We start from the raw sequence: 13325 nt of genomic DNA, 5'->3' as shown, positions 1-13325 counted from the left end.
AATAAATATAGAGAAAAAAAAAAAGACAATTTAAAATGAAAAACAAAATAATAATGTTTGGAATGAAATTAAGAAACAAAAAAAAAAAAAAATAAAAATAAAAGAATTACGTTGATGTAGTACCACCCAAGTAGTTTTAATTTTTTTTTTTCTTTTTTTTTGGTTAAATGTTTAAATAAAGTACAACTGGACAATGATCACTTCCATATACTTCACTACGAATAACATTATCACAAACATTATCAACAATACGTTTTGATGTTAAAAAATAATCAAGTCTCCATCCAGCATTTCTTGAACGTGCATTACTAACATAATTCCAAAATGTATATGCACCCTCTTTGTCTGGATATAAATTACGATATGTATCAATAAAACCAGCAGCTAATAAATCAGTATCATATTATCACGTTCATCTTTAGTAAAACCAGGACTACGTGAATTTGTTGTTGGATTTTTTAAATCAATTTCTTTATGTGCAACATTTAAATCACCACAAATAATAACTGGTTTTTTAGCATCAAGTAATTTAATATATTCTTTAAATATTTTATTCCATTCTAATTTTTTATCTAATGATTTTAATTTTGCTCCAGCATTTGGATGATATGAACATACAATATAATAATTATCGTATTCAGCTGTTATTAATCTTGATTCATTATTTGATTCATAATTATCAATACCATATTTTATATTTATTGGTTCTTAATAATAAACTTATTTTTTTTTCTTTTATAATCATTTTTTAAGTTCTTCCCAAAGATTTGCTTTTAATTCTTTTAAATTATTAAGTGCATTTCTACCAACATCTGTTATGTGTGTACTATTTATAGATACATAATTTAATTTTTTAGCATTGTTACTGAGGTTGATCAAAAATTCATCTGTAACACCACAATCAAAAGAAATTATTAACCGCTCGAGGTTTTTCAAATTCCCAATTGGATACATATTGATCTTATTCCTGACTATTTGATACTCCTTCCACTCACATAAGAAAAATAGTTCAACTAAATTTTGCATTTGACTTATTGACTCAAGTAATAGTTGATTTAGTTCAAACCTCGTTATACGAAAATTTTTTAAAACGACAAATCCAAGAAAAACCTGAAAAATAATCAATTTATTTATTAAGTTGTAAATAAAAAAATTTTATTGTGTAAATAATAATTAAAAAATTAAAAGTTTAAACTTACTGAAGCCAGTGAATGTGGTAAGCATAAATCATTTTTTCGTGAATGACAATCAAGATAAAAAGATTCCAAGGTTCCACTAACTTGTTCCAATGACTCGACTAAACTTATTGGTAGAGTTGAATATTCACATAGCCATTTGATACTCAGCGATTTAAGATGAGACATATTAGAAAAAACATTATTAAAATCTTGGGTTTCAATTTCTTTGAAACCCAAAAAAAGTGTCTCAACATTTGGACAATTATTATTTATCAATGGCATTATTTCAGAAGAACGATAATCTTCTACATCTAGCTTTGTTAAATTATATCCACAAAGATTAATTATGTATTTTAGATCAATTGTTTTTTCATGTAAATTTTTTAAATCTTTATCTTCATCTTCATCTTCATATCCAAAATCATTAAAATTAAATTCATCATCATTATCATCATCATCATCATCATTATCATCATTATCATCATCATCTTCATCTTCATCATCATCTTTATCTTCATCATCATCATCTTTATATTCGAACATGTATTCTCTACAGCATGTATTAACGAATTTGTTAGGTCGATTTTTGCATACTGAAAAATTAATTAAATATTAAAACAAAATTACTTTTTTTTTTCACCCAAAATAATATATACTGTTAATTTACTTACTTTTTTCAAATTGTGGTAGACCTGTAAATAGTGAACGCATCCGAATCATTCGCATATCATATTGTGCTGCGTATTTATTTCTAAGTTCTTTGTCAAACCTTATCTGTTGGGTAAAATTGAAATCCGATGGTGGATCTTCATCGGGATTTACTTTGTCTGGTGAGTTAAACTATAGACAAAAAAATATATTTATAATTAACGAAAAAACAATTATAGCAACTCAATCACTATATATAAATCGCTATGAAAAATAATAATTGATATATACGTGTATGTACAATATGTACATGCATGGGTATAATTTCAAACTTACTTCGTCCTGCGAAATTAAAATGAATTTTTCACGCCATTCAGTTGGACTCAAGATAATTCTCATTTTGATTTGATTAATGAACCTAAAAAAAAAAGTTAATGAATTATCATAATAATATTTAAATAATAATTTAAAAAATTTGATGAAAAATATTGAGTAAATCAATTGCACTGTATATATATATACCTCTTTTCCAATGAACGAGAACAAAATCGTATTTATAACGTCAATTGCCACGTGATTTCTGACGCACTCTACTCAACTCAATTGGTCTCCGTTCTCTAGTCTTTACCCTTTATAAACGGACTCTTTATGAGTCCACTCAAGTCCACTGTCCACTGATGTCTAGGCATCCTAGGCAATTCTAGGATTTTAGTATTTTACCCAGTACTGCCCAGTACCAGGGCTACCGTTGTCCGTTGTCAACAACACAAACAATAATAATATGGTAATTGAGAAACTCTTGGCTCCGCCATCTTGTGGAGCACACTCTGGATCAACATTTTTTTTTTTTTTTTTAGGAGAGAGAGAGAAAAAACAAAAACAAAAATAACAATGGATAAAAAAAAAAAATAATACACATCTAGTTCAATCCAGCTGTTATTAGACTGTCAATTTTTTAAATTACCAAGTTCTAATCAATAATCAAAAATAATAATAAATTGCTCCAATACTGAAGGGAATTAAAGTAAATTATTAAAAAATTTTTTTATTAATTTGATAGAATACCAACGTCAGGTTTAAAATAAAAATACATATTTTTCATTACACGTCTTATCCGACATTTTATAAACAAAAACACACGCAGTGTTTTTCTTTTTGAGCATTACATATTAAAAAATAAATAATAAATTAATCAAGATGAATGACGAATCAAATGGAGAATCAACATTTGAATTTGTGGATAAACGAGTTGAAGAAATGACAATAACTGGTGATTTAACAAAAAATGGTTAGATCATATATTTAGTTATTTAATAGAATATATTGTCAGCCATATATAATGTCAACACAAAGAAAATAAAAAACAACGCAATAAATCAAAATATAAAAATTACAAATAAAAAAAAAAAAATTAATCATAATAATAGTTATATTTATAAGCAAAAAATAAAAATATTTGGTAATTTTTTGTTTTGTAGATTCATCAAGCAACATGTCATCATCATCAACTGGAAATTTATTGTCAAATATTGCTCCACCATCAGCACTTCCAAGCTTCATTGCAAATCCAGTTCAAATAGCATCATCATCAACATCATCAACAGCTAATGATGATAAGAGTAATAGCCAAATTGATCATTCAGCAGATGTACAAACAAAACAACCACAAGATAATCAACAAATTCAACAACCTGCTGGACCATCTGAAACAGTATCAGAAAAATTATCAAGATCATCATCACAAGATAGTAATCAATTTTTCGATGCTGGATTAGTTGGAAGTAATTTATTTTCATGGGTCAAAACAAATGTTGTAAACTCAAATGTATTGAGTAAAGTTGCTGAAAAAGCTAAAAGTAGTGTTAACACTATGATTACAACGTTGGATCCACAGATGCGTGAGTTTATTTGTAAGTGTAATTTTGCATCGTTTTGAAATCCAATTACCTTCTTTTTCCTTGTCCTTTTTCTTTTAACAAATTATCATTATTTTCTATTAATAATTGTCCATGAAATAGTCAGGTAATTGCATGAAATGGGTTTTAATTTGCATGATGATTTTGGGTTTTTCAATGAGCTTGTTACACTTATATTTCATCAAATTCTCAACAATTTCGAAATGCTATTTTTGGATTAACTAGAGCAGTCAATGCTGGATAGTTGAGTCCAAAAATTAGTAGACACATTGTCAAAAGAAAAAAAAAGAATTGTATTTGTTTATTTGATTGTGATTGTTGTTGGTTGATTTTATTTTTTTATATGGTTTGTTAGATGAAAAATATGTATGTGTCTTACAGATTCTGGTGGTGATTGTAAAATAATTGTTGCAACAAATGAAGAAGGAAAAATTAGTCCAGTACGTGAAGCATTTCAAAGTGTTTTTGGCAAAGCTACTGTATCGTAAGTTGTAAATTCAAAGAAAAAAAATAAATGAATGTTTTTAAAATTAATTAAAATAATTAATAATTTTAGTGGAATGTCAGTTGATACTGCTGCAGTACCAAAAACACCAATTGGATTTGCAGCAGCTGTTAAATCAGCTGAATCACAAATAAAATTAGCAAAATATAGTCATGATATACCAGATGATATTCCAATAATTGCTGTACAAAATTTTATACATGAAATTGATGATGATAAATGGTATGAACTTGCTGTTATACTTATGGAGGATAAAAAAAATAATGTTAATCTACAGACATTCAGTCAAATGACACCAGTACCAAGTCAATTTGTTGAAATAGCTAAAACTGAAACACCTGATGATTATCCATTGATTACACTTGGTCTTGCAATATCAATTGATGAATTGATGGCTGATAATTTACAGGTCAGTTTTCTTAAATTATTTGTACAACTTGATGAATTTAAATCAGCTCTTTAACTAATCATAACTTGTGTTAGCATTGTTAATTATCTAACAATTTTTTTCTTATCAAGTTTAGAAAAATATAAAATAGATGCTTTTTAATTTAAGGTTTCTAAAAACGAGTGGCATCATGCACTAACTGGTGTATCAAGAAGAGACAGTCTTCTTCTAGCAGCTCAATCACTTGCTGGCATTTACAAAAATACAATAGCAATTGTATAATCAATCAACTCAATGGATTCATCAACAACTCTTCATTCTTTTTTTTTTGTAAATATATAAAGAAAAAATTTGTATTTTATCCTACCAGTTTTATTCATGATATGTAGGTAAATTAAATTTTATGATTTGATATTTTTAATTTAATAATTATTGGCAGTATTTTGTTGTTAAAAAAAAAAACCAATTACATTATCAATATGAAACCTAAATGTCAAAATGTATTTTCAACACAATAACTTGTAAAATTTATTTTTAATTATTATGGGTGAAAGATATTAATAAAAAAAAAAAAAAAATAAAAAAAAACAATTTAAAAATCATTATTAAAAAAATATGTTATTATTTTTTTTTTTGTTTATTTTAAAATTTTTTTTTTTCCTTGCTAATTATTATCGTGTTTGAGAATGATATAACAACATTCTCAATTCTAACGATCATCTTCCTTATTTCTCCTTCTCATTTCCCTTCTCGTTCAGTCGTTTTTTTTTTTTTTTTTATTTTAATTAAAACACAAATAACTAAAAATTAAACTAAAGAATAATAATATACGCTGAATTTGTAAAAAAATGAATGTAAAAAAATTCAGAACTTTAATAAAAAATATAAGATGTGAATTGATAACAGGTAGCAATTGAGGTTCATATTATTTATATGAAATTAAAAACTATTTACCTCGAATTGACAATAAATTAAATTCCTGTAAAATCATTTCATTGTAATTTTAATTTTTAATCTATCGCAATGTTTAGAAAAAAATGAGTTAAAAAAAAAAAAAAAAAGAAAAAAAAAAATTGAAGTCAATTTGATTTGAAAAATAAAATCAAAAAAAAAAGTCAAAGTTTAATTAAAGCTTGACAATTAACGTGACACTTTTCGTCAAAATCAATCACACCGACGACATTTTTTTCTTTGTTTTTTTTTTTCTTCAAAAATTGAATTACAATATTTAATTTTTTTTTTTTTTTTTTTTTTATATTCAAATACAGTGAGAAAAAAAAAAAAAAAATGTGATTTTTCATTGATTGTTTACAATTTGTCGAGGTATGATGCCAAGTCTGGAAGGCCATCTTTCAATCCCTTTCTCTTTCTTGTGTCCTGTAAAATAAAAATAAATAAATGATTAATAAATTGTGACATTTTAATTATTAAATTAATGAATAATGAAATTTTAAAATTTGTATGTTTTCCTATTCAGACTAAGCCAGATTAAATACTGAAAAAGACTAAACTTTAAAAAACACTTTATTATTCCACGAGGTTAAAAATGACATTGTAGTTATTGTTATCCAATGTCATCAGTTATGATCGTGGAAATGGTAATGAATTTATAATGAATTGTTAATGAAATGTAAATAAAATGATAACGTACCTGTACGATTTGGTATGGTTTTGAACCAAGTTCCATTGGATCACCTGGAAGTACTTGCCAATGATCAAACACACATTGTGGGAAAGCTTGTCCACCAGTGTGTGATCTCAAATCAGCAGTAAAACCGAATGATTCATTGACAGGCAAGTAAGCCTTGACAACGAACATTGGTGTACCAGCAACTTGCATTTCTTCGAAGACATGACCACGACGACGATTGAGTACACCATAAATACCACCAACAGCAACTTCTGGACATTGAATTTCACAAAGATATACTGGTTCCATGAGTCTTGGTTTAGCAGTAAGAAGACAAGCATAAAGACAACGTCTTGTTGTTGGAATAATTTGACCACCACCTCTGTGGATTGCATCAGCGTGAAGTGTAACATCATAAATATTAAAACGTACACCACGAAGATTTTCTTCAGATAAAACACCTTCTTTTGTTGCCCATTGGAAACCAGCAACAACTGAATCTTTAATTTCATTTAAATATTGTACTCCCTTTGTACAATCAAGTAATAAATTTGGTCCAGTACCATCTGGTCCAAAGCACCAAATTTTTCTTGCTTCAGTTGCATCATAATCATATTTTTCACCAAGATAACGTGCACGTGATTTAAAGTCATCTCTTGGATTAACTTTACCATCATCAATATCTTCAGCAAGACCATCAGGCATTGGTTGAGCTCTCATGAACAAACGATTATGCTTGTTTGGTGATTTTGACAAACACATTTGATCTGATTCTTCAGATACTGTTTCACGATATGATACAACTGGATCTGATTTTTTAATTGGAATACATGCATGATCTTCTTCCAAATCTTTCAAGCAAATTTCAAGATGAAGTTCACCAGCACCAGCAATAATATGTTCACCAGATTCTTCAATGATACATTGTACCATAGGATCAGATTTTGCCAAACGTTTAAGACCTATTAAATTAAAACAATTTCATTAGTAAATTTGTCATGTTTTAAAATAAATGATAATATTTCATTTGTAAATTTTACGTCAGGTTAAAATGTCAACGTTAATCATGGTTATTCATAACCCAGTGCTCAAAAAAGCATTTCATCATAGTAAAATTATTTTTTACAAGTCATTCGAATATAAATAAAAGTTGTTAAATAAATACCTTCAACGAGTTTAGGTAAATCAGCTGGATTTTTTGGTTCAACAGCAACACGTACAACTGGTGATACTGAGAATTTCATGACCTTCATGTTGTGAGCATCTTTGAATGTTGTGATGGTACCAGTCTTGACCAAAAATTGATCAACACCAACAAGACCACAGATGTTACCTTTAAATTAAAATAAACCAATTAATAATTTGTACAAAGCTTAATAATTATAATTATATTAATTTATATTTTTTTTTCAGTTGGCCGTTCTTATTAAATCGCTCATTATATATTCAGAACAGGTCTGTGAAGAACAATCATCATTTAAAATATTTATAATTATTTAATTTCATAAGTAGAAATGTATTCTTACCAGATGGAACATCTTCAATTGCTTCAACATAACGACCCATCATCAAAACAGTACGTTGGATTGATTTTTCATAAAGATCTTCTTTCTTTCCAACAGTGAAATTTGGTCCCATGATACGGCATTTCATACCAGATCCAACTTTACCAGAGAAAACACGACCGAATGCATAGAAACGACCTTTGTCAGATGTCGGTACCATTTTTGATACATACATCATCAATGGTGCTTCTGGATCACAAGTCTATAAATTAATTTTAAAAAATTACATAATTAATAATACAATATTTATTGATTTTATATTTTTAAATTTAAGAAAATATATATTTTCGTCAGTTGGCCGTTCTTTACATCGCTCATTATTTTTATCAGAACAGGTCTGTGGAGAACAATCATCATATTGAAATTTAAATTGAATTTTATTTTTAAATAATAATAAGTAATAATTACCTTGATACCCAAAGCTGCTTCATCGTCTTGTGGTCCTTCGTACAACATTTCCATACGGTATTTTTGTGCAACAACTGGTGATGGAAGATGGATGGCTATCATCTGAAGAAGAGCCTCTCCAGCTGGCAACCAAGTTCTCATGACAACCTAAATTATATCATAAAAAATTATTATTATTATTGATTACAATTATCAATTAATTATTAAACATTATTAATTAATTTATTTGTTTCAGATTTAGTTCAAATTTCTCGTCAATAAATATTTCAGAAGAGGTGTCAGAAATATTAGAACAAATCATCATATTGATAAATAAATTATTTAATAAAACATAAAATTATTTCAATGATAATATACCTTGAGAAGAGCTTTTCCATCCTTGTCTTTGTCTTCGGCTTTCAAGACAATTCCCAATTTAGTGAGAAGACTGTCACATTCTTCTTTCTTGTAGTTCATGATGCAGTCAAAGACCTAGAAAATTTATAAATAAAAAATATGATTATAGATGATAATTCATAAAGATATTATTGCTTGTTATTTGATTGAATAATATAATTTGTTGTATCAATGCCTTGGCGACCATCAAGCAAGCATTAAGAAAGAGGCTCTACAGTAGCTTTTCGACATTGTTACATTTTAATCTCCTTCCAACACTGTCCATCTGGTCATTGAATCTGAACAAGTTATTTATCAACATTTTAATATAAAATTAAAATAGCTAATAAAAACCGGAGCAAATACTACAAGAGGACGCGTATGTGCAAGAAGGTATTACTAATAATGAAAAAAAAAAAAAAAGAAGAAATTAAATAATTACCTTGTAAATTGGGTCAAGAACGTACATGCAGAATGAACGCTTGTTATCAGCATCCTTTTGCTTGCTCCATTTCTTTGTTTTTGGATTGAAGAATGATTCTCCCCAAAGACGTCCCATAAGTTTGACAGTATCAATCTTGAATTTTTCAGCATACATTTCAGAGAATTGTTTTAATGTAAATGCCCATCCATGAAGACCAGATCCAAAACCAACTGAACCTTTGCTTGGATCAACACGAATATCACCCATTGGACCATCATCATCAGCATATGTTGCAATAATAACATTGACATTTTCAACAATACGTTGGAAAGTTTGATAAAGATCTTCAGATTCAAGTTGTAATTCAAGTAATGCACGGTCCATTTTGTTCATGAACAATACTGGCTTAATTCTTTCAGCAATAGCTTGACGTAATACAGTTTCAGTTTGTACACATACACCAGATACACAATCAACAACAACAAGTGCACCATCAGTAACACGAAGTGCAGCTGTTACTTCAGATGAAAAATCAACGTGACCAGGTGAATCAATTAAATTAATTAAGAAACCTTTTTCATTTGTATCACGTTGATCAGCACAAGTTATAAATGGTAAATCTTTATCATCAAGTTCAAAGTACATAGAAATTGCTGTTGATTTAATTGTAATACAACGATCTTGTTCATCTTTACGTGTATCTGTGAAACGTGTTTCACCAGCTTTAGCACCAGCAATGATACCAGCTTTTGATACAAGTGAATCAGTCAATGTTGATTTACCGTGATCAACGTGAGCGATGACAGACATATTACGAATATTCTTCTTTTTGTTCATCATCCCACGGATCTCGTCTACTGTAAAGTTCACCTATAAACAAAAAAAAAAAGAAACCAAATATTAATATCAAATATTTTTTATAATTATACAAATGTTATTTATTATTAATTTATTATTTCAGTTGGCCGTTCTTATTAAATCGCTCATTATTTATTCAGAACAGGTCTGTGAAGAACAATCATCATTTTAATAATTAAAAAAATTTTGTTTTTTCAGGAGTTGGTGGATGTTATGCTCAAAAATGAATTTAACAAATCAACAATTAATTAAGAAAATAAAATTAATTATTACCAAGATATCTTATCATTATTATGTTGCTTTTATAAATTTATAATTATTAATTTTGTGCAATCAAGTGAATCATCAAGGTCTGGCTGATAACAAAGTTGCACACAAATATGCAATAGATATAAATTTTAATTTGAAATAGAAATTTTTAATTCATCATGTGAATAGGCAAGCATCATAGTAGTAGGGATAAAATATAAAATGCACTCCACACCTTTCAACATGACTACAGTTATGTTAACTCTACAGTCACAATGCATAACCCAAGCGTATGGAAAATTTTAATATTAAAAAATTATCCACTTGAATGCTCACAAAAACCACATCACTTTCTCTATATCACACACGATTATTTTACTTTCACAAATTATCATATTGAATTGATCTTTGAGGTTTTTTTTTTATCAAGAAAAAAAAAAGCAAAATGCACGATGATGATGGCTAAATCCGGCGACGTGGCCGATTAGACGCGATCAAGAAAAGTTCACGTTACCAGCATGCATTTTTGGAGCAAGCTATAAACTTGATGATTTTCATTATAAAAAATATAAAAAATACGCACAAAAATAATTGACAATTAATACAATGTGAATATTAATTTTAAATAAGCCGGGAAATGATAGGTTTTAATAAGAAAAATTGAGTTGCGCAATCTGTGGTAACCCCACCAAATATTTTCAAGATGAAGTTATTACATTTTAACAAATGTTTTAATGAAAAATATATATTAATTTGAATAGATAAATAATTGTTATATTTTTTAGAATTATTAATATTGTTTAATAAAACTTACCATCTTGGATGTTTATTGATAATCGTTTGGTTGAAAAATGTACGTGCGCCAACAATGGCGGACTCCGTAAGAAAGAACAAGTGAACAAGACGATGCTTGCTTGTCGGTGGCAACGGACGTAAGAGAGAGCCAACTGGTCGCCAACAAGAACGACGACGTCGCCGGAATCATAGGGAATTTTTCTTGTAGTTTATTAATTCACCGATAGGCGAAATTAATAATGGCCGTTTGATAAATAGCCAATGAAAAGTTTTTAATTTATTTTTATCATGTTGGCAGTTTAATTATGATGATCCTGATGATTTTATTGGCTGAAAAATCAAATTTCACTATAAAAATAATTATCCCTATAAATTTAAGAATGCAGCAATGTTTGACTCAAGAAGACTAGATTTAAATTTAAAAAATAATTAATTTTTATCAATTAAATATTAGTACATAATACTTAAATTAAATGTTGACAAAAACCAAGTTTCGTATTCGTACGATTACGATAAAATATAAATGTTGGCATTGAACTGACATTTTGTCCAGCTGCTGCATCACCACATTTGTCAACATTAACTATTAAAAATATTGCATGAGGATATTTTGTTGATAATTGCTCAAAAACAGGAGCTATCCGTTGACCACACCTTAACAATGATACAATTAAATAGCTATTATAAAACTGTAGTTTGAATTATAACTATAATAAAATATTATGATATCATATATAAGAATGATATGAAAAATCAGTTTTTATATGCATAATAAATTTACCTGATATAACTAAAATTTAAAAAAAAGTTCAATAAAAAAGCAAAAATGAAAATTACTAACTTTTATTAACATTTGACAACTGTCAATTACATACATTGTTTTTAAATGAATATATATTAATTTTTTTATTTGTAATTGTATTTTCTTAGTTACTTATAAAATATCTGATATTTGTCGACCACCAATATCAATTATATACCTATATCGTGGATATTGGTGGTCGACCGGATAAAAATAAAATGAAAAAAAAATATCGGATCTTCCAATACAGCAGCTGATGAATCCCATGAAAGTGAATATTCACTTCACCTCCATGTGCACATCCCTGAACTCATTCTATTCAGACTGTTTTTTTGGGTCTGGATGCAATTTTTTCTTGTTCTTGTACTTTCTTGAGGATTTTTTTTTTGTTCTTTCTTGTTCTTCTAGATTCTTTCTTGGGTTCTTGTACATCAATCTTAGGCTTAGGTTTCGATGGTTTTTCACCACGACACTTTCTCCTGCTATATGGTTTATCTGAATCTCGATAATAACTTGCTGAAAAAAAAAATAATAATACAAGTGTTAATTTACGTTAATAATTTTTTAGAAACCAGTCAAAGGCTATAGTTGAGGTTCTAGTTATAATTAACTTACGAGCGCTTGGGAGGACAATGCATTCATTCAGCTTAATTGGCATTAGATCGATGACGTACCTAACACCAATCGGTAATAATAGTGGGTCGAGCTCGATTGAAGAAGGAAATAATTCAGCATCGCTTAACTCATCTTCTTGACTGAAATCTGCAGTGACTGAAGATTTTCCTGTCGTATAAGGCTGTAATAAATAAATAAATTATCAATAGTAAATTAACATAATAATAAAAACATTTAAAAAAAAAAGTCATGAAATTTATTTTACATATAATAATAATTTATGATTTTGTAAATTATTTATTGATAATAAACTGCAATAAACTTACCATTTTTTTGTCGTTCTAGCACTTTATTCACGAAAACTGATCTGATCAAGTGTGAACAAGGTTAGAAGTTGAAACTGAGAACGTAGTTATGACTTGTAGACAAGAAGCAAGGTCTGTAGTAGTCTGTAGATCACAGTAGAATGTGACTGATGTGACTTGTGAGACCATGTGCAGACCATGCGAGACAGCTGGGTCCTGGGATTCAAATTTAGGGATGTGCGATAGTTGGCGATATTATATCGATATATTATCGCTGATATTTTTTTGACCCGATCAGACCGGCCGATATATCAATATCCGATAGTTTTTATAAAAAATATCGGGTATTTTTTTTCAAGAAAATATTTCTATTACCGACAAAAAAAAAAAATAAATAAAAACAAAAACAACAATATTATTTTTATTTTTTGTTTGGTGAAGAATAATAAAAGAAAATTAATTACTCAATACTGAAATACCAGGTAAATGTACGTACATACCTATATTTAAATGATGATAAAATGAGAAAACAATACGAGGAACAATTGATTAGCAAATAACAACAAAAACCAACATAACTTTTGATAGTATTTCATATCCGTGTGCAGCCATCTTGAACTTTCGGGCTTCCGAGTGACTTTTCGAACGGTGTCGAACGGACCCT

At 28.2% G+C, this 13325-nt stretch overlaps 4 protein-coding genes and 1 long non-coding RNA gene across 7 annotated transcripts; 1 reads left to right on the top strand and 4 right to left on the bottom strand.

Annotated features, from left to right (window-relative positions):
* Nucleotides 1-115: 115 nt before the first annotated feature.
* LOC122847594 (recombination repair protein 1-like) lies at nucleotides 116-702 on the bottom strand (the record flags this gene model as incomplete). The annotated part of the gene is given in 2 exon segments (XM_044145391.1): nucleotides 116-397; nucleotides 400-702. Coding segments are annotated over 2 exon segments (537 nt in total), but the record flags the coding sequence as incomplete, so codon positions are not given.
* On the bottom strand, nucleotides 691-1566 carry LOC122847593. The gene is made up of 2 exons (XM_044145390.1): nucleotides 1200-1566; nucleotides 691-1110 (listed from the first exon to the last, which is right to left on the bottom strand). The coding sequence occupies exons 1-2, from the start codon at nucleotides 1458-1460 to the stop codon at nucleotides 742-744; spliced, it is 630 nt and encodes a 209-aa protein (XP_044001325.1). The 5' UTR covers nucleotides 1461-1566; the 3' UTR covers nucleotides 691-741.
* A 1146-nt stretch (nucleotides 1567-2712) lies between these two features.
* LOC122847591 (protein PRRC1-like) lies at nucleotides 2713-5650 on the top strand. 3 transcript variants are annotated; one of them, XM_044145387.1, is made up of 5 exons: nucleotides 2713-3114; nucleotides 3305-3736; nucleotides 4124-4226; nucleotides 4299-4656; nucleotides 4804-5650. In XM_044145387.1, the coding sequence occupies exons 1-5, from the start codon at nucleotides 3024-3026 to the stop codon at nucleotides 4915-4917; spliced, it is 1098 nt and encodes a 365-aa protein (XP_044001322.1). In that variant the 5' UTR covers nucleotides 2713-3023; the 3' UTR covers nucleotides 4918-5650. The 3 variants fall into 3 exon arrangements, with proteins under 3 accessions (XP_044001322.1, XP_044001323.1, XP_044001324.1); XM_044145388.1 differs by having other exon boundaries at nucleotides 2718-3114; nucleotides 3305-3724; nucleotides 4804-5196; XM_044145389.1 differs by having other exon boundaries at nucleotides 2719-2850; nucleotides 4804-5196.
* A 240-nt stretch (nucleotides 5651-5890) lies between these two features.
* On the bottom strand, nucleotides 5891-11097 carry LOC122847590 (translation elongation factor 2). The gene is made up of 8 exons (XM_044145386.1): nucleotides 10959-11097; nucleotides 9056-9907; nucleotides 8596-8709; nucleotides 8239-8385; nucleotides 7792-8032; nucleotides 7431-7598; nucleotides 6287-7227; nucleotides 5891-6012 (listed from the first exon to the last, which is right to left on the bottom strand). Exons 1-8 carry the CDS (start codon nucleotides 10959-10961, stop codon nucleotides 5944-5946), a joined length of 2535 nt encoding a protein of 844 aa, XP_044001321.1. The 5' UTR covers nucleotides 10962-11097; the 3' UTR covers nucleotides 5891-5943.
* Nucleotides 11098-11863: 766 nt separating this feature from the next.
* LOC122847589 lies at nucleotides 11864-13279 on the bottom strand. The gene is made up of 4 exons (XR_006373386.1): nucleotides 13162-13279; nucleotides 12683-13029; nucleotides 12357-12537; nucleotides 11864-12257 (listed from the first exon to the last, which is right to left on the bottom strand). It is a non-coding gene; the product is annotated as an uncharacterized LOC122847589 (long non-coding RNA).
* Nucleotides 13280-13325: the final 46 nt, after the last annotated feature.

This window comes from Aphidius gifuensis, linkage group LG1, assembly GCF_014905175.1.
Source record: "Aphidius gifuensis isolate YNYX2018 linkage group LG1, ASM1490517v1, whole genome shotgun sequence".
Taxonomy (NCBI): Eukaryota; Metazoa; Arthropoda; class Insecta; order Hymenoptera; family Braconidae; genus Aphidius; species Aphidius gifuensis.
Note: the sequence above shows the minus strand (reverse complement) of the source record. Positions and strands in the feature narration are given on the sequence as shown.

Bases quoted from the DNA above. Each gene is read 5' to 3' on its own strand.
- LOC122847593 (XM_044145390.1), bottom strand. From the start codon at position 1,460: ATGCCATTGATAAATAATAATTGTCCAAATGTTGAGACACTTTTTTTG. The intron at 1,111-1,199 runs GTAAGTTTAAAC...ATTATTTTTCAG, and splicing joins TACCACATTCACTGGCTTCA to GTTTTTCTTGGATTTGTCGT.
- LOC122847591 (XM_044145387.1), top strand. From the start codon at position 3,024: ATGAATGACGAATCAAATGGAGAATCAACATTTGAATTTGTGGATAAA. The intron at 3,737-4,123 runs GTAAGTGTAATT...TGTGTCTTACAG, and splicing joins ACAGATGCGTGAGTTTATTT to ATTCTGGTGGTGATTGTAAA. The intron at 4,227-4,298 runs GTAAGTTGTAAA...TAATAATTTTAG, and splicing joins TTTGGCAAAGCTACTGTATC to TGGAATGTCAGTTGATACTG.
- LOC122847590 (XM_044145386.1), bottom strand. The intron at 8,710-9,055 runs GTAATTATTTAA...TAAATTTTCTAG, and splicing joins TTCTTGACCCAATTTACAAG to GTCTTTGACTGCATCATGAA. The intron at 8,386-8,595 runs GTATATTATCAT...GATATAATTTAG, and splicing joins ATGGAAAAGCTCTTCTCAAG to GTTGTCATGAGAACTTGGTT.